This window comes from Phymastichus coffea, unplaced genomic scaffold (genome assembly GCF_024137745.1).
Source record: "Phymastichus coffea isolate CEN01 unplaced genomic scaffold, Cenicafe_Pcof_1.1 PCOF00059, whole genome shotgun sequence".
Lineage (NCBI taxonomy): Eukaryota > Metazoa > Arthropoda > Insecta > Hymenoptera > Eulophidae > Phymastichus > Phymastichus coffea.
The window spans coordinates 27,269-43,664 of record NW_026706870.1 but is presented as its reverse complement, the minus strand read 5'-3'; the positions used below and the strand labels follow the sequence as shown (position 1 = coordinate 43,664).

General features: G+C 43.6%; 6 protein-coding genes across 10 annotated transcripts; 2 read left to right on the top strand and 4 right to left on the bottom strand.

Annotated features, from left to right (window-relative positions):
* Positions 1-9: 9 nt before the first annotated feature.
* LOC131666517 (microsomal glutathione S-transferase 1-like) lies at positions 10-3,861 on the bottom strand. The gene is made up of 5 exons (XM_058939265.1): positions 3,753-3,861; positions 1,292-1,443; positions 1,015-1,178; positions 186-628; positions 10-112 (listed from the first exon to the last, which is right to left on the bottom strand). The coding sequence occupies exons 1-4, from the start codon at positions 3,803-3,805 to the stop codon at positions 305-307; spliced, it is 693 nt and encodes a 230-aa protein (XP_058795248.1). The 5' UTR covers positions 3,806-3,861; the 3' UTR covers positions 10-112; positions 186-304.
* Positions 1,849-5,706, top strand: LOC131666516 (ubiquitin-conjugating enzyme E2 R2). The gene is made up of 5 exons (XM_058939264.1): positions 1,849-2,928; positions 3,606-3,692; positions 3,776-3,873; positions 3,944-4,078; positions 4,186-5,706. Exons 1-5 carry the CDS (start codon positions 2,755-2,757, stop codon positions 4,412-4,414), a joined length of 723 nt encoding a protein of 240 aa, XP_058795247.1. The 5' UTR covers positions 1,849-2,754; the 3' UTR covers positions 4,415-5,706.
* Positions 5,707-5,814: 108 nt separating this feature from the next.
* Positions 5,815-7,540, bottom strand: LOC131666512 (glutathione S-transferase C-terminal domain-containing protein homolog). Of its 2 annotated transcripts, XM_058939245.1 has the most exons (2): positions 7,252-7,540; positions 5,815-7,194 (listed from the first exon to the last, which is right to left on the bottom strand). In XM_058939245.1, exons 1-2 carry the CDS (start codon positions 7,538-7,540, stop codon positions 5,855-5,857), a joined length of 1,629 nt encoding a protein of 542 aa, XP_058795228.1. In that variant the 3' UTR covers positions 5,815-5,854. The 2 variants fall into 2 exon arrangements, with proteins under 2 accessions (XP_058795228.1, XP_058795227.1); XM_058939244.1 differs by having other exon boundaries at positions 5,815-7,540.
* A 17-nt stretch (positions 7,541-7,557) lies between these two features.
* LOC131666513 (protein JTB) lies at positions 7,558-8,518 on the bottom strand. Of its 2 annotated transcripts, XM_058939248.1 has the most exons (4): positions 8,475-8,518; positions 8,120-8,366; positions 7,800-8,036; positions 7,558-7,720 (listed from the first exon to the last, which is right to left on the bottom strand). In XM_058939248.1, the coding sequence occupies exons 2-4, from the start codon at positions 8,173-8,175 to the stop codon at positions 7,558-7,560; spliced, it is 456 nt and encodes a 151-aa protein (XP_058795231.1). In that variant the 5' UTR covers positions 8,176-8,366; positions 8,475-8,518. The 2 variants fall into 2 exon arrangements, with proteins under 2 accessions (XP_058795231.1, XP_058795230.1); XM_058939247.1 differs by having other exon boundaries at positions 8,120-8,482.
* Positions 8,519-10,194: 1,676 nt separating this feature from the next.
* On the top strand, positions 10,195-16,394 carry LOC131666488 (putative protein tag-278). Of its 3 annotated transcripts, none has more exons than XM_058939204.1 (12): positions 10,195-10,208; positions 13,163-13,555; positions 13,636-14,235; positions 14,303-14,457; positions 14,517-14,679; positions 14,755-15,046; positions 15,110-15,342; positions 15,404-15,547; positions 15,620-15,784; positions 15,860-16,017; positions 16,094-16,235; positions 16,296-16,394. In XM_058939204.1, exons 2-12 carry the CDS (start codon positions 13,289-13,291, stop codon positions 16,371-16,373), a joined length of 2,397 nt encoding a protein of 798 aa, XP_058795187.1. In that variant the 5' UTR covers positions 10,195-10,208; positions 13,163-13,288; the 3' UTR covers positions 16,374-16,394. The 3 variants fall into 3 exon arrangements, with proteins under 3 accessions (XP_058795187.1, XP_058795189.1, XP_058795188.1); XM_058939206.1 differs by lacking the exon at positions 10,195-10,208 and having other exon boundaries at positions 13,166-13,304; positions 13,419-13,555; XM_058939205.1 differs by lacking the exon at positions 10,195-10,208 and having other exon boundaries at positions 13,227-13,361; positions 13,419-13,555.
* Positions 11,875-13,029, bottom strand: LOC131666489 (ER membrane protein complex subunit 8/9 homolog). Its single transcript, XM_058939207.1, has 4 exons — positions 12,682-13,029; positions 12,503-12,579; positions 12,266-12,433; positions 11,875-12,182 (listed from the first exon to the last, which is right to left on the bottom strand). Exons 1-4 carry the CDS (start codon positions 12,871-12,873, stop codon positions 12,011-12,013), a joined length of 609 nt encoding a protein of 202 aa, XP_058795190.1. The 5' UTR covers positions 12,874-13,029; the 3' UTR covers positions 11,875-12,010.
* Positions 16,395-16,396: the final 2 nt, after the last annotated feature.

Here is a 16,396-nt window from a genome sequence, read left to right as displayed (position 1 = left end):
GTTCTGCTTTCGCTTATTTTATTTGTAAATAGAATAAGAAATCATCAACCCTTTACAATGCATTTCTCGCTCTTCCTCTCTCTCTTGAAACTCCCATTATACAGTATACATTCTAGAAAATAGATGAACCATGACAGTCTTTCTTTGAAAAGGATGTAGTTATTTGTAAATAGTACATTACGTACTTTGCACACGGAGTGTCGAAAAATATATATATGAATAGCCTCGCGAAAGTTTTTAGTTTCTGCACAGGTGCCTCCTACAATTGTCATGAATTAGCCAATCTGACTTCTTTCGGTCAGAATTACAAGTAGTAGTAGATTGTGGCAGCTGCTTCGAAGGCTGTCAGAGAAAATCCAATGAAGAATGTAATGGCACGGAAGGGTTGCTTAGGAAAAATAGCGTAAGACAGAGTATGTCCAATTCTAGATAGCACGAAGCCTCTGATCAACAGGGCAGCAAACCAGTTGGCTGGAGCAGTTCCCAGATAAATGTACGTTATGGCTACCCATGGCAAAATGTTCTCCAAGTCGTTTAGGTGTGATCTGCGAACTCGCTCCACATCCACATCATCGTATGCCACACGAACCTTTCCCAGCATCATAGCATCTTCGTGATTGGCAACTACCTGCAAGACATAATTGCTCTGAATTCTATGCTTTGTTTCTAGACAATTGCAATTTGAATAGTTGTTTTAATATGATCTACAATCAACAACTGGCTACGTAATCAAGCACTCATTATATTTCTTACGCAAGCAAGTACATCAGATAAGAAAATAAGATTATCTATAATTGAAGCATATATTTTGCAAAAAAAAAAACAAGAAAATAAAGCGTAAAACGTTTCCAAACACGTATTCATTACCATGATACTTGTTTCATTTAAATGATACACTTCAAATTTGATTGAGAGTATAAACTAACATTTTGTGAAGGTTGACCTTCATTTATGTAACTTAAATACTCAAACTGCAGTGATAATATGTTAAAAAAAATTTTAATCAATCCTCACCTTCTTACGAAATCGAGTTCTCGCAGTCAAAAGAGACATAGACAAAAGTTTGAGTGTAAGGATCCCAGTCCAGAATCCAAACACTCCCATTATTTCGGGATTGTAAGCTGGAGCCATGATTACAGCGTCGTTTGGACAGCCAAGTGTTCGAACCTTTGTCTTATCTGTCGAAAAACACAAAAATGCGTAAAACTACTGGTAGAAATTTTTCGAAAAGAAGACGTAAGAAAACTAATTAACAAAATAATGTCGTTTTATTGTAATTCGACAAATTTACCTAAAGTAAGAGGGAAGAACGCTTGATGTCGTGGCTTTGTGGAAGAGATGCTTTGCCGGTAATTCAAGCCGCCACACGCACCACTTATACGTACGACACACACATGCAGATATCGTGGCGTGATGACGTGAGTGAACACTCCTGTCGTCCGACTATTCAAAATCCCAATCATCATGAGTTGCATATTTTTATTTTCAGAGCTATGTTCTTTTCATGATAAATTATCTATGAAAATTGACTCAATTGAAAAATCATATTGATCAGCTCGATTGTTTGTCGTCAAATGTTCATTATTACAAACTATAAATTTGAGGATTATTAAAAAAATTTGCGAAGCTGAAAACTGAAGTTATCTACGTCCTCCATTGCTGGTAAGTTGAAAATGCGCCGATTAACAAAATAATTTAAAAACAAGCTTTTCTATATTATCGTTTGTCGGTAAGTACTGGACTGCGTATGTATTATATATATATTACCTTTGCTCAATAAAATTGTTCAAATACAATCGTTATTACAAAATGTTTTATCTACGCTCGTCAACAGTATCGTGGAGCCATCGCAAGACAACCGAATAATTTGCGTCGAGCTTCGGCAGTGTGAAGTTACAAAGTAGTACAGCGATCGGTACGACGAGGTGACTAAAAAAGGAAAATAGTAATCGATTAGATGTCGTAACAACGAGAAAGCATATAGCGAAAACAGCGCATCGGAAAGTGCAGTCCGCACTGGTCCGCAGTGTGTGGCGGCCTCAACGGCGAGTATGAACTGTGGTCTATAGACTGCGCTTTGCAGGAGTCGATCACGGAAGCAGCTCTCTCGCTTTTTCTCGCGTACTTCGTGTTGTGTTGTGTCCTCGAGCCGAGCTTGACCGATCTTGTCCGAACGCGGAACGAGTGAGAAGGCCTTCTCTGGTCTCTAGCTGCGTGTAGTGCGAAGCTTTCGTCGTTTAGCGGGGGAATCTGGCACTTGGCAGGCTCGCAGAGAGGCAGAGTGAGAAAGAGAGAGAGAAGGGAGAGCGAGAGAGATAGAAAAAGAGAGAGCGCGAGAAGAGAAGAGAACAGAACACTCAACGAGCGCGAAACGAGATAGGATATGTGCAGTGTAGTGAACGCGCAGTAGTGCACAGCTGCTGGCAAAGAACAACAAGGCAAAATAACAGTGGCCATAAAGAGTGCGCGCCAGCAAACAAAAGAGCTGGAAATGCAGCCTTGATCGGTTTCTCGGCAGTTCTCGCAGACAGTGTTTTGTGTGTGGCCAGCCATCCAACCAGTAATCAACCGGTCGACCAGTCAGTTGGAATCGTCGGAGCCAGCAGCAGCCAACGAGAGAGACAAAAAGACGAGTGTAGAAACAGAGAGTGAAGTTGTGTGGAGTAAAGTGTCAGAGAAAGAAAGAGAGAGAGAAAGAGAGAGAGAGAGTGAGAGAGAGATAGAGAGCACGCGTCGCGAGTCAGTCAGAGAGTGATGGCGCAGCCGACGAGCAGCGCAATCAGGGCTCTCGCCCTGGAATACAAGAGCCTGCAGGAGGAGCCAGTCGAGGGCTTCCGCGTGAAGCTCGTCAACGAGGACAACATGTTTGAGTGGGAGGTGGCGATCTTTGGGCCTCCCGACACCCTCTATCAAGGCGGCTATTTTAAGGTTAGTCCCTTTGCGCACGCACACTTTCTCGCGATGAATAGGCGAGTCGCACGAGCGCGCGTGCGTGTGCGTGCGTGCGTGTGCACGCGCGCGCGTTTGTGTGCGTGGCGTGGATTTGCGTCGAGGCATCCCCACCGCCGCGTTCCTCGACGCAGCGTCGCTTTCTCTTTCTCTACGCTGCCGCTCTCAGCGTGCTCGATGTTCGGCCGACTAGACTGTTTTGTTTGGATTCGGCCGGTGGAACCGCGTCCGTTTAAAGGGCCGCGTTTAAAGGCCCGGGGGCCGCGATCGCTGCCGATGGTCGTGCGCGGATAAACGATCCGTCGGTGCTCGCTTCGAGTACGTAGACGACGCTGGCGATCAGCTGACGGGGAGATCAAGGGACGCTCGTTCGCGGCTTCGGTGAACGGGGCCGCGCGGACGGTCTTAAGAGAGAGAGAAAGATCTATACGCGCGAGAGGCGGAAAATCGAAGGAGTCACGTGCACGCGCTGGCGTGTGCGTGCGCGAGACGGAGAAGAAAGTAGGTTACTATCCCCGAGGAGGAGAAGGAGGATATTTAGGCCATGACCAGGTCAGCCGAGTCGCCGCGAGGGCGATCGATCGCTCCAATTGCGCGCACCCTCGCCCGCATCCCCGGCACGGACACTGATTCCCGCTCTCCTCTTCTCGTTGCAGGCACACATGAAGTTCCCACCGGACTACCCCTACAGCCCGCCGAGCATTCGCTTCATGACCAAAGTCTGGCACCCCAATGTCTACGAGGTAAGTGGGCAGAGCGAGCCCGGGACGCGGCGCTCGCAGCTCCTTTGTTTCGCTACTCACTCCCCGTTGTCGCTTTTTTGCAGAACGGCGACCTGTGTATATCCATCCTGCATCCGCCCGTCGACGACCCTCAGAGCGGCGAGTTGCCCTGCGAGAGGTGGAACCCCACGCAAAACGTCAGGTAAGCACTTCCGTCCAATTCCATTGTTCGCGCTCGACCGTTGTCTCATCCGCGTGGGTTTGGCCCGCAGAACGATTTTGCTGTCGGTGATCTCGCTGCTGAACGAGCCCAACACCTACAGCCCAGCCAACGTGGACGCATCTGTGATGTACCGACGTTGGCGCGACTCCAAGGGTCGAGACAAGGAGTACGAGAATATCATCAGGTTAGACGCGCGACAAAGACAAGCGGCATGACGAAGCGCCGCCGCGCGACACGATCCAACCACGTTTGAACCTCCTTTGTTTGTGTCTGCGTTCGCGCGCTCGGCAGGAAGCAGGCGCAAGCGGCCAAAGTCGAGGCGGAGAAGGAGGGCATAGTGGTGCCGCTGACCCTCGAGGACTACTGCATCAAGACGCGCGCCAGGCCGCAAGAGCAGCAGCTCGACCTCACCGACTTCTACGACGACGAGTACGAGCTCGACGACGACGACGACGAGGAGGAGCACGCCAGCGGCAGCGAGTACGAGGATGGCGACGACAGCGGCAACGGCGAGTCGTGATCCATCTCGTAAGCGTGCGCCTCGACGACACCTGCGATATGCCACAACGTCCACCACCACCACCAACACCACGACAACCACCACCACCACCACCGCCACCACTACCATCGCTGCCGCCGTCGTCGCCGAGTACTCTTACTCCTCCGCTCTCTCTTTCTCGTATATCCCGCACCTGCGATTGATTGTTGAGCTTCTCTGTCGGATTGCTCTCCTCGCTCGTTCCGACTCCCTTCTCCTTCTCTCTCTCTCTCTCTCTTTCTTTGTCTCCATAGGTATCTACTTGTATGCTACGTACGAGAAGCTCATCGATCAGCTAGCGAGACAAACGAGGAGCGGCGCGTGTGGGCATATAGTTGCGGGTAAGGGTTACTTTGCGAGTCGACAGTCGGCCAACGCCGACGCTTTCGGTTCAGCGCGACGCGCGTAGCATTGCGAGAGCCGGATCCGCCGTTGATCGAAGAGACAGATACGGACATCGCGAGCGCGCCAATAAGCTTTTCTTCATTTCGATATTTTGTGATACTGCTGCTTGCGGGAGAGTTAGCCTGGCCGACGGGACAACCATGCTCTACTGTGCGGCGGCGGGTCTCCGGCCATGGTTATCTCGAGCATTACACTTTAGATAATTTAATTAATCAGCCTCTGTTCTCGTGCAAATCCTGGCTACCTACTTCTATTTACCTCTCACCGTATCAACTCTCAATCTTCCGCGTTGATATTTGCTCATCACGTCTACTTTATAGCGCCTCCAAATATTACTATAATTTACGTTGGAAGCGTAGTTGTAGCTCGTAATTTTCCAAAAAAAAGAACAAAAAGTAAGATCTCTCTATCCCAACATCGAATAACGTGCATTCGCTGAAACGGGCCCTTTCATATTGTTATAATCGATGAAAAAAGTATAATGAAACATTCTCAACGAAAGGCACTGATCGATGAGTTATTTAGTATGATTTGTATAACTTGACTGTAAATATACCGTAACTTCTTTAATTACTTCATGTTTACAAACAAATTCTCTTATCTCGGGCAGTAATTCTCAACAATAATTACTAAAAGATTACAATTTACTACCACGCTCGCCTTATAATTTATTATATGTGATTTAGTCGAATTGAAAAAGAAAATCGTACTTTAGTATTGACACCCAAAATATAAAATTAACTAATTGCGAAATTTATATTACACAACGTATTCAATAAATTATTCTCTTAAAAAGAAATCTTATCTTTACATTTTCGAATGTTTTCTTGTTTCTGCTACAGTTTATTAATAAATATATCGTTATATCTTGAGAATCTGTTAATTTTTCATTTACATATAATGTTTTAACCATAAAAAAAATTTTGCATTGTGACGTAGTAAATTAAGTAATGGTAAGTTTTATTAGAAATATTTTTTATTTTAAAAACAATTATTACAAGCTATTTAATAAAATCATTATGAAGATTTCATTACTGTAGGCAAGCCAATGAGCAGGTGATTTTTTGGAGAGCAAGAGTCTGGTGTAAGTTTATTCAAATAAACCTGATAGCCGTGCTCGGCAGCTTGCATTTTCCTGTCAGTGTCAATGATTGTCATGCACTCGTAGCCTTGTTTCGTTTTAACGTTCTCCACATCGTGGGTTTGATCAGCTGCATGTCCCAATACCAGATAACTCCTTTTATCTAACACTTCTGTCAGCACTCGACTTCGCGGATAAACAATGCGGTGGCAATCTTGAACTGATCCATAACAACACGGACAGCAAACAAAGGCAGCATTTTTGTCGATGCACTGCTGAAGTACCAAGTCGGTAGCCACGCCACAAGCATGCAAACACGTACCTATGTCGAAATGCCCTTTGAAATAATCCAAATTACTTTGATAAAATTTAACATTTCTCAAGGATAATCTGGCTACTCTCGTTTTTGCTCTATTCATTGATTCAGCTTTATTTTCTAACAAAATTAAATTACACTTGGGCAGTAGATAAGCCAAGAGAATTCCTAAATGACCACCCCCAGAACAAAAATCAACAATTGTATCCCCAGTTTTGGCTAATTTTAAGATTGGTTTGCATAGACTTTCTAATTGTTGGAATTTTCTTTGAAGTCTATTGCTCGGCAAATCTTTAACTGGAGTAGCATCTTGAGGTACACTATCCCAGTCAAAATCTTCCTCATCAACAAATGGCTTATCCAACATCACTTTCAACTCGATACTTTTGACTTTGTCTAGAGAACTATCTATATCCTCTTGACGAGTATAAATTCGATTTCTAGGCTTATATCTCTTTGGATCACTCTTATATAAACTTTGATTTTCGACTACAGGAAGGCTGTAGTTGCATATCACATTTCTGCTGGTCAGTTCTTCAATGCAAAACACATTTAAGCTCCTCAAAATATGTTCTTTAGTAAGCAAGTTATTATACCATTTGAGTGTTAATGGAATCAATTCATGAACTTGTTTCTTGTCAATAAAGTTGAATAGCATATGAATACACACAAATACAATAATATCTGCTAAAGAAAGAATCATGCCTTCTGCAAATGTATGTTCAGGAAGATCAGCTCGATTTTGTGTCACTACATTGCCAGCAATTTTTTTCGACATTGTATACTTGTATATATTGTGTACTCTCATTGGTTGTGTCATGTGATGTTCAAATCTGACTAATGCCACAGGCAAGATGCTGTCTTGAACTATTGTTCTGAGCATTGATATGATATCTATCTCGCAAAATCTGGTCCAAACACTTGCTTCGGAACAAGCCAACAAACAGGATTCTTTGAAACCTAAAAGGTCTCTGCAATAATGTTCTGGGTTTTCTATTAAAACTTTTTTAATTATACCTCTCAACGTTGCACATAGTCCTGCTATGCAATTACTATCACTTTCTTCTAAATTGGGAAGTTCACAACCACTTGCTATTTCTGACATTTCACTGTACTCTATAAATTCACACTCAAATATAGAAACATTTACTAAAAATGAGTTTTCTCCTGAAGAGTTACTGTCTTTAACTAGCATTATTCGTACACTTGAATTACAATATTTGATGGTAAACAGTGAAATCAATGTCTCGATAGGCACCTGACACAGTGCTGTAGTTGCAAATACCTTCAAATAAACTGTTCCCATTATTACAACTTAACAAATTAAACGCTACCTCTCAACTGTCTAGCCACATTTTTTATGATTCGCTTTCTGAGGATACTTTCTCTCCAAAACAATATTAAACAAGATAAAATTGTTCCAGCAAACATAAAACTTTCAAATTTCCAAAAAGCTCTCTCCTCCAACCATGCAACTTTATCACAACTACAACAAAATAATATATCATGATTTGTATTATGACAAAAAGCAGATAATTTCATCACACTGCCTTGAACAACCTTACCTTCTGGTAATTTTTTCTCCAGATTTGCATTCAACTACTTCTTTGTACCGTGCTTTGGAACAAACTCCAATACTTTGGCTGGCAATTTCAAAGGCAGAACATGGATGGCACTCCCAAATCACTTTGAAATCTTCACCAGATAAACATGTGCTGTTAGCCTCAATAGTCTCAACAATCACATTACCACTTTTGGCGTCTGTCCAATGACTTTCAACTATCAAAACCAAAATGGTCAACCTAACAATACAAGTTACATGCTGTTCAATCTCTCAAATGAATGCAGATTGACTTGAATTGCTTTAAACTAAAATTCAACTTACCCTCCTAATAAAGTTATGCCCAATAGCATACGTTTTTTGGAGCAAGACTCTATCATATTTAGCAACTTTACTTTATTTTGATGTCTCAATAGCAAATTTAACGAACTTTATTGGAGTACTTTCAGAAAAAATAACTTGTAATTCTTTTACAGCTCGTATACCACGGAGGCTACATACAGGAGACGAAGCGTAATGTATAAGAATTTTCCAGCCTAAGTCCCTCAGTGCCTTAGAGGGCTACCGCCATCTAGTGGTGACTCGAGTTATCGACGCGCGCTAATGCATGATAGCGCGCTTCAACAACTCGACGCGCCGGCTGTTACCACTAGATGGCGGTAGCCCTCTACTAAGGCACCTTGGGGGACTTCGAGTTCCTAAACTCTATCCAGGCCGGGATAGGCCGCTTCGTCTCCTGTATGTAGTCTCCATGGTCTCGACGGTCAATAACAACTGCCTCATACGTTTCAAGAGGTCGAATTATTATGCGGGATTATATATAAGCAACGAGCGAGTATTCTTACCACTCGCGGATGATCAACATCATCTAGTGAGAAATGGGTGGACAACAAAAAATCAATCGATAATGAAGAAATCGCTCGATCGTGCATTCGAAAAAACAAATCGACCTCCTCATCGATCATCTATTCCTGGTAATCTCGCTGGTCCCGAACTCGACGCTGACAAACGTTTTCATTAATGTTTTTTTCGTTGTGTTACGGTATTAGATCACATTAGCAACAAATTATTGCAAAATAAGTGCACGCGACAGTTTCAAATTCGCTAGACATCAGAACTCTCAAGTTTTATCATTTCTCTTCGTTAATCTAATAAAAACAAATTTTTTTTCCATCACATTCGCTGTTGGAAACGTCGTTTATACGGGACAGTAGGTTTCTAAACAAATGTTTTTGTTTATTAGTTATTTACGTACCTCGGGCTGTATCACGTCGTATTACGTCGAGGGACTTTTTGGGAAGGAGAGGGGGGCAGTGGAGCGTCCGAGGCCGCGCAGTGCCCATCTCCTTCAAAAAATCCCGAGACGTAATACGACGTGAAATAGCCCGAAGTGCGTTAACAATTTTTCAATTTTGGCGCCCGTAAACTGATTTTTACCGTTAGCCGGTTGTAATATAAATAAATATTTTTCGAGTTTGCCGGTATCACACTTGACTTCGCTTTTTCAACGAGCTCTTCCAGTATATTTCCACTATTGTCATCTTCTTCAGAACTGCTAGAGTCACTTGCTGCATCAGCATTTTGTTTATTTGACATAAACATTTCTGATAAATTCATTTTTAACAATTTTCACTAATACCGGCACTTTTTACTTTTCTCGATTTTCAAGTTCGGACACGTTTGACATATCCCCTCTCACTTTTTAAAGGCGGAGACTATACTTTTCCGCAGCACGGAAAAACTTCCATGCAGAGCCCTCTACATGGAAGTTTATCGTACTAGTCCTCCGACGTATTAAGTGCTGTCACGTAGAGGGAGCCAGGGTCCTGGGCTGTATTGACTCAATACAGCCCAGTGTCCTAGGCTGTATTAAGTCAATGCAGCCCAGGATGCCCCTCCGCTGTACTGAACAACTTTCTACGCTGAGCATGCTCTGCACGTAAAATGCTGCTTACGGGCGCCTAAGCAAGTGAGAGGGGATATGTCAAACGTGTCCGAACTTGAAAATCGAGAAAAGTAAAAAGTGCCGGTATTAGTGAAAATTGTTAAAAATGAATTTATCAGAAATGTTTATGTCAAATAAACAAAATGCTGATGCAGCAAGTGACTCTAGCAGTTCTGAAGAAGATGACAATAGTGGAAATATACTGGAAGAGCTCGTTGAAAAAGCGAAGTCAAGTGTGATACCGGCAAACTCGAAAAATATTTATTTATATTACAACCGGCTAACGGTAAAAATCAGTTTACGGGCGCCAAAATTGAAAAATTGTTAACGCACTTCGGGCTATTTCACGTCGTATTACGTCTCGGGATTTTTTGAAGGAGATGGGCACTGCGCGGCATCGGACGCTCCACTGCCCCCCTCTCCTTCCCAAAAAGTCCCTCGACGTAATACGACGTGATACAGCCCGAGGTACGTAAATAACTATTACCTACCTGAGGTCTTGGCTTCTTTGCTTGTCGTTGGATGCGAAATTAGGCACTTGCTCTTGGCTTACTTTTTTTCCGTGTCCAGTTAACAAAATACTTATAGTATATACTAATTGTACTTGCCGAATCGACCTCTCGTTCTACTTTATTATACGTATAAACAAAAACATTTGTTTAGAAACCTACTGTCCCGTATAAACGACGTTTCCAACAGCGAATGTGATGGAAAAAAAATTTGTTTTTATTAGATTAACGAAGAGAAATGATAAAACTTGAGAGTTCTGATGTCTAGCGAATTTGAAACTGTCGCGTGCACTTATTTTGCAATAATTTGTTGCTAACGTGATCTAATATCGTAACACAACGAAAAAAAAATTAATGAAAACGTTTGTCAGCGTCGAGTTCGGGACCAGCGAGATTACCAGGAATAGATGATCGGTGAGGAGGTCGATTTGTTTTTTCGAATGCACGATCGAGCGATTTCTTCATTATCGATTGATTTTTTCGGCTAACATTATTTTTATTTATATATATTTTTTCTTGTAATCGACTGTGTTGACATGTTCCGACCCCGACATATCACAACGCTATTGCTAGATTGCATTTAACTATTATTAGCACAGAATTGGACAAAGAGCGAAACAACGGACTGTGGCAAAATACCGCGCGGTTTGGTGACCCTCGGATCTTATCTGGAGAGAGCCTTACCGAGCCTCCTAGGGCCTTATTGTGGTGTTGGTCATTCGCACTTGGAGACTGCGCAATATTATGTACACAGATCTGCCTGTCACAAGGATAATGTCAATATTATTAATGGAGTAATTATAATCAATATCAGAGTTATTTTTGGCTATTTCGATTTACTTATAACCTTTAGGTTTCGGATTTTTTTTAATTTGGCACAACTGTTGTACACATGAAAGTGAGATTTTTCCCAAATTTTAATGACGATACATTAATTATATCAAAAGTTATTAACAATTAAAGAAAAATGATAAAAAATTTTATATATTTTATATATATATATAATAAACAAAGCCAAGAATGACCCATCAATTTGTTTTGAGACGAACACGATCGACGCATAATACACTGCGCAACGTCTAAGCACGCATGACCAACACCGCAATAAGGCCCCTGTCCATGGAGAAGTCTCCATGTCGTATACACTATTACTACTATAATTTCATCATATATGTAGTCATACAACATACAATTGTAATTGAAAATAAGGTTATATTTGGATTACTCACACGAGATACGCATGCGTGTCAATAAGGGGGCAAATGCGAATACTAGTAAATTGGAGTCAAACCTATAATAATTGATTGTTTTCATATTTTAAATATAAAAATACTATTTAATGATTTTCAGATTTTTCTCATGAATATGATGTTTCTATAAGTGAAAATCAATCTAACTTGCTTCTATCTTTTAAAAAAACTGTAAAAAACTCCATGTTATTCATTTCTAATTATTGTAATCTATAGTGAATATAACTGAACAAAAATTAGAAAACAAAAATGTACTATTTAATAAAAATTGTTGGATATTTTTTAAACATGTTTGTTTATATAGCTTTTATAGAACAATCGCTACTATTATTAAATGTGTATGAAAATTATTGTAAATAAGAAACAGTAAAAATACAGAACAATCGTGACATTTGCATAAATTTCTTGTGAATATTTATTAGTGTTGTATAAATTAAATATAATACATAGGTACCCTTGCACAAACAATTCAAAGTATGAAAACAAACTTTGGTTTATTTACAAATTCAATCTATCTTTGATTCTTCAGCGCTTTATCTATGATATGATTTAGATTATAGTTCTGCCAATCTAACGATATATTATCCAAATGGTTATCAAAGTCGACTAGATTTCTATATTCTTCATTTCTCATTAAATGATACATAGCTTCTAAGAGATCAGCTCCAGCTTCAAAGTTTATACTGAAATGAACAAGGAAAATGGTCCATGAAGATATTGAAGACAAAAGCAAATTGTAACACAAAAGAGTATTTGTAATATTGACCTTGACTTATCTCTGTATTTCCATTTGCCATCTGAATACTGTGAAATTCTTAAAGGATTTGTGTTCATGCCAATGGTCATGTCTTTATTCGAAACAACTGTCAAGACAGCATGATTGAAGTTTTCGGCAATTTTTTCTGAAATGGCTCGATGAGCTGGTTTGTCGGAACTAAAATCAAAACAAAGGGGAGTAAAACAAGCAGTAGCCAATATCTAAGTAAAACAGCGAACAAATTACCTAATGTCATTGATATTTTCATTGGCCAAATAGTAGCCCACAATGACTAAGCCTTTATTGATAGCCACTTGCTCTACCTAAAAAGTACCAATGTCATTTGAGCTAGCATCGACGAGGCTGAAGGAACTATGTAAAATCAAGGCAGCAGCGAATGGTGTGGAATAAAAAAGTGTACTAACCATGGTGAGAGCGAGCTCGGACATGGGCGAGACGTGTAAGCACACGTGAAAAAGCGGCACCGCATCGACGATCTGCAGCTCGTTGGAACGAAGTTTGCCGAGTAACAGTCCGTTGATCGCGCAGTGTGGATACTTGGCCGCGTGAAGGACTATCTTGGCGTAGGCTCGTGCCGAAAACGACAGGTCCGTCATGACTGTTTACGCACGAGCGCGAACTGCTCACGATGATTTGTCGGTGGAGCGATGGCGTCGACGCCCCTTTCTAGGTTAATTTATTTACAAGCCAGCTTAGCCCAGCAGGCAATTGGCAGCGCCACGGCTATTGCCACGTCATTGTTGTGGCGGCAGCGGTTGCTGCGCGCGCTCAACGCGATGCCGCGGCGACCAATAACGTCGCGCCGTTCGGCTGTCGCCAAGGCGACCCACAGCTGAGCGGCCTCGCGAGCGTTTCAAAACAAAGCGTGCTTATCCTGATTTAAAGGGACTTCTAGCGAGACGTTCGGAGATGGCTTGAACAGAACGACAACGGCACAACGATGCACCAAAGTTGCGATACTTACCGCGGGACCCTCCGCCAGGACTGTTCTTCGTCGAAGGGACAAGAGTGATGGACGACTTGCCCGGTAAGAGAGCGCAGCCCAAGAGTAGCGCGAGCGAGCGGAGAAGGGTGACACTCGAAGGTAGGCGAACGCAGCGCTTCGGAGGCGCGGTCGATGCACGTGCGCCTCGCGTTGCAGATGGGAGCGAGCCTGCGGGCGGCCTGGACCCGCTCGGCGACGACGCGCCCGACAAGCCAACTGCGGTGGACAGCGGGCGGCTCGGCGATCCGTTCGGGCTCGGGCGTCGCGACGACGGCGAGACCGCCGAGCCAGTGGTAACGACGACGCGAGCTCGCCCTCCGTCGGCCCTCTACCGGCCCTCCGCAAGCGCGCGCAACCGCGCATCTGATTGCAGAGCGCAGCGGCGAGGCCGATGCTCCCGAGCGACCAGTCGAGGAAGTCGCTGATGGAGGAACTGTTCGGCCGCGAGGCGGACGCGAGGCCGGGGCGCAGCGAGGGCGCGAGCGCGGGCTACTCGCCGAGCGCGCCGAGGGAGCCCCGGCGAGGACGGCGCGCCTCGGCCGCGGCGCCGCAGAGCAGCGACCCGTTCGGCTACCTGTCGGCCTCCGCCCAGCAGTTCGGCGACGCCCTGCCCGACTGGCTGACGGCCCCGACCCGGCCCGAGCCCAAGTCGCCGCCGGCGCCCCCGGCGGCCCCCCCGTCGACCGCAGCTACGCCCGGCGCCGGGCCCGACCTGACGACGACGCTGCTCGGCATGGAGCTCGAGCGCCGAGCCGCGGCGATGGACGTGCAGCGCCAGGAGCACGAGCTGCGCACCGCGGCGGCGCTCCGCCGGCAGACCGACCAGCTGAACCGCCTGCTGGACGCGCAGAAGGCCAAGCTCGACGAGCAAGAGAGGCGCTTCGACGCGCTGATGGCCAAACAGCTGGAGAGGCAAGCGCTCATAGAGGCGCAGATAAGGGCGCAGCAGGATCGCATAGACGGCCACCTGCGAGTGAGCTGAGGCGTCGCGGCAGCCGCGCCGATCAGCTCTCTCTCTGAAAACGCGACCGCTGTTTCAGAGCCTCGCGGCACAGCCGACCGCACTGCCGCTCGTCTGCCCCGCGGCGCCGGCCAACGATCCCGACAGCGCCAATGCCGAATCGACGGAGGCCACCCTGACGAGCCTGAGGGAGAAGCACGACCGGGAAGTGGCCGTGCTCGAGCAGTCCTTCAAGTAACCTCTCGCTTTCCCTCGCTGTGCGCCGATCGTCTCACCGGTCGCGTCGCTTTCAGGCAGCAGGTCGCTCGCTTGCAGGAGGCCGTGCTCCAGGCGGACAAGTGGGCGCAAGACCGCGTCGAGGCCTTGGACGCCGAGTACAGCTCCAAGATCCAGAGGCTGAAGGAGGAGCTGTCCGACTGCGAGAGGGTCCGCAAGGAAGAGAAGGCGCTTCTCGCGGTAAATCAAGGACGCGCGCTCGTCGCCCGTCCGCGTTCGGCGAGGAGCTAAAGAGTCGCGGCTCGCAATTTCCAGGAGGAGAGCTCGATACTGCTGCGGGACATTCAGGTGCGCCATCGCGACAATTTAGAAATGTTGCAGAGGGAGCACACCGAGATCATCGACAAGCTGACCAAGTCGAGAGAGTCGGAACGTCAGGCGATGGAAATCATGAGGACGGATGGGACGAACGTCCAGAGTATACTGAGTAAATCACAATTGTTGATGGAGAATCTTGAAAATTTACAGCAAAAATTCGAAAATAAAGATAAGCATTTCGGCGACGTACAGGAGAATCATTTTAGTATTCAACAAAAAAATATCGAATGTAAGACTTCCGAATTTATGAGTATACTCTTTCGCGATGATGTGCTTTGACGATGACTTTCAGATATGAAAAATCTACTAGAAAGCCAGAAAGAAGCATTTAATAAAGAAAAGCAAACATTCATAGCGACAACGCAAAAACTCGAATCAAATATAGCAGACTTGACCAAAGAATTCAGCAAGCAAAATGCTAGCTTACAAATCAGCGAAGAAATTCTTAAAACTAAAGAGCAGGCTTTGCTCAGAGATAGAGAAATATTTGCAGACCAGATGAACTGGGAACGGGAAAGGCTAAAGGTATTTATTAGATGGCAATCCAATATTTCTTATTGATGTTTATGGCTTGAATAATTTTTAGTCTATGATGGATGCTTGGGCTAAAGAAGAAGATAAACAGTTGGAATGGCTTGCTCAAGAAAGACAAGCTGTTGCATCTGAAAGAGCAAAATTGCAAATTTTCAATAGATTGAACCATCAAGTTGATGAATCATCCAAAATTGAAGTAAGCTTTATTTTTATAATTTGCTTACTAAATTCTTAATATGTATGTATGGTGAATAATAATGATTTCTAGTTGGAAGCAGCTATAAAAACTGCTCAAGAGGCAGCTTTCAATGCTAATCAAGAGAGAGTAAAGTGGCAACAAAAAATACAAGAATTAGATAAGAAAAAACATATTCTGAAAGAAGAAGAGCATCTACTTGTTCAAAAAGCCAAAGAACTGCAAGAATTCACACAGGTTTGGAAGTATTAATATTCATTAATACTGATTTTTTAATATCCTACTTTATCTACATGAAATTTAATTAAACAGTCAGCAATATCTAAAAGAGAGGAAGGACTGAAGGCTTTGAAAGAAGCTCGTTTTATTGAACAACGCTACAAAGAAAAATTTAATCAATTGCACTCTCAACAAGAAATTTTGATAGAAAAAGAAAGTAAACTTGCTACTGAAAAATTAGAATTAGCTAAGTAAGTATAAGTACTTTTCTACTACAATTGAATCATTTCTGCATTGCTACAATTACAATGGTTTCATTTCTATTAGAACAAGACTATCACTATACGTAAATGAAATTGAAAAACCAGAGAAAGATATAGATGATAACAATAAAATTTGTCGAAATAAACAAGTTTTGAATCATTCAGATGTGCCAACAACTACAAGTGAATATACAACATACTTTAAGGTAATCCAATAAAATTAAAAATTTGACAAAAATTCATGTTGTGAATCATTTTTTTTCTAGGACATTGTGGATCCACATTTGATCACTTTGAAGTGGGATTTGGAAAACAATTTAGGTTTTTTACAAACTACTTTTTGATACTAATCAATAACTTGTGAGTA

Bases quoted from the DNA above. Each gene is read 5' to 3' on its own strand.
- LOC131666513 (XM_058939248.1), bottom strand. From the start codon at position 8,175: ATGATAGAGTCTTGCTCCAAAAAACGTATGCTATTGGGCATAACTTTA. The intron at 8,037-8,119 runs GTAAGTTGAATT...TTGTATTGTTAG, and splicing joins GGCATAACTTTATTAGGAGG to GTTGACCATTTTGGTTTTGA. The intron at 7,721-7,799 runs GTAAGGTTGTTC...ATTTTGTTGTAG, and splicing joins GGAGAAAAAATTACCAGAAG to TTGTGATAAAGTTGCATGGT.
- LOC131666516 (XM_058939264.1), top strand. From the start codon at position 2,755: ATGGCGCAGCCGACGAGCAGCGCAATCAGGGCTCTCGCCCTGGAATAC. The intron at 2,929-3,605 runs GTTAGTCCCTTT...TTCTCGTTGCAG, and splicing joins ATCAAGGCGGCTATTTTAAG to GCACACATGAAGTTCCCACC. The intron at 4,079-4,185 runs GTTAGACGCGCG...CGCGCTCGGCAG, and splicing joins GAGTACGAGAATATCATCAG to GAAGCAGGCGCAAGCGGCCA.
- LOC131666512 (XM_058939244.1), bottom strand. From the start codon at position 7,540: ATGGGAACAGTTTATTTGAAGGTATTTGCAACTACAGCACTGTGTCAG.
- LOC131666517 (XM_058939265.1), bottom strand. From the start codon at position 3,805: ATGCAGGATGGATATACACAGGTCGCCGTTCTGCAAAAAAGCGACAAC. The intron at 1,444-3,752 runs GTGAGTAGCGAA...GATTTTGAATAG, and splicing joins CAAAAAAGCGACAACGGGGA to TCGGACGACAGGAGTGTTCA. The intron at 629-1,014 runs GTGAGGATTGAT...TATGTCTTGCAG, and splicing joins GAACTCGATTTCGTAAGAAG to GTAGTTGCCAATCACGAAGA.
- LOC131666489 (XM_058939207.1), bottom strand. From the start codon at position 12,873: ATGACGGACCTGTCGTTTTCGGCACGAGCCTACGCCAAGATAGTCCTT. The intron at 12,580-12,681 runs GTTAGTACACTT...GGTACTTTTTAG, and splicing joins CCGAGCTCGCTCTCACCATG to GTAGAGCAAGTGGCTATCAA. The intron at 12,183-12,265 runs GTCAATATTACA...TGTTCATTTCAG, and splicing joins AAATACAGAGATAAGTCAAG to TATAAACTTTGAAGCTGGAG.
- LOC131666488 (XM_058939204.1), top strand. From the start codon at position 13,289: ATGGACGACTTGCCCGGTAAGAGAGCGCAGCCCAAGAGTAGCGCGAGC. The intron at 14,236-14,302 runs GTGAGCTGAGGC...CCGCTGTTTCAG, and splicing joins GCATAGACGGCCACCTGCGA to AGCCTCGCGGCACAGCCGAC. The intron at 14,680-14,754 runs GTAAATCAAGGA...CGCAATTTCCAG, and splicing joins AAGAGAAGGCGCTTCTCGCG to GAGGAGAGCTCGATACTGCT.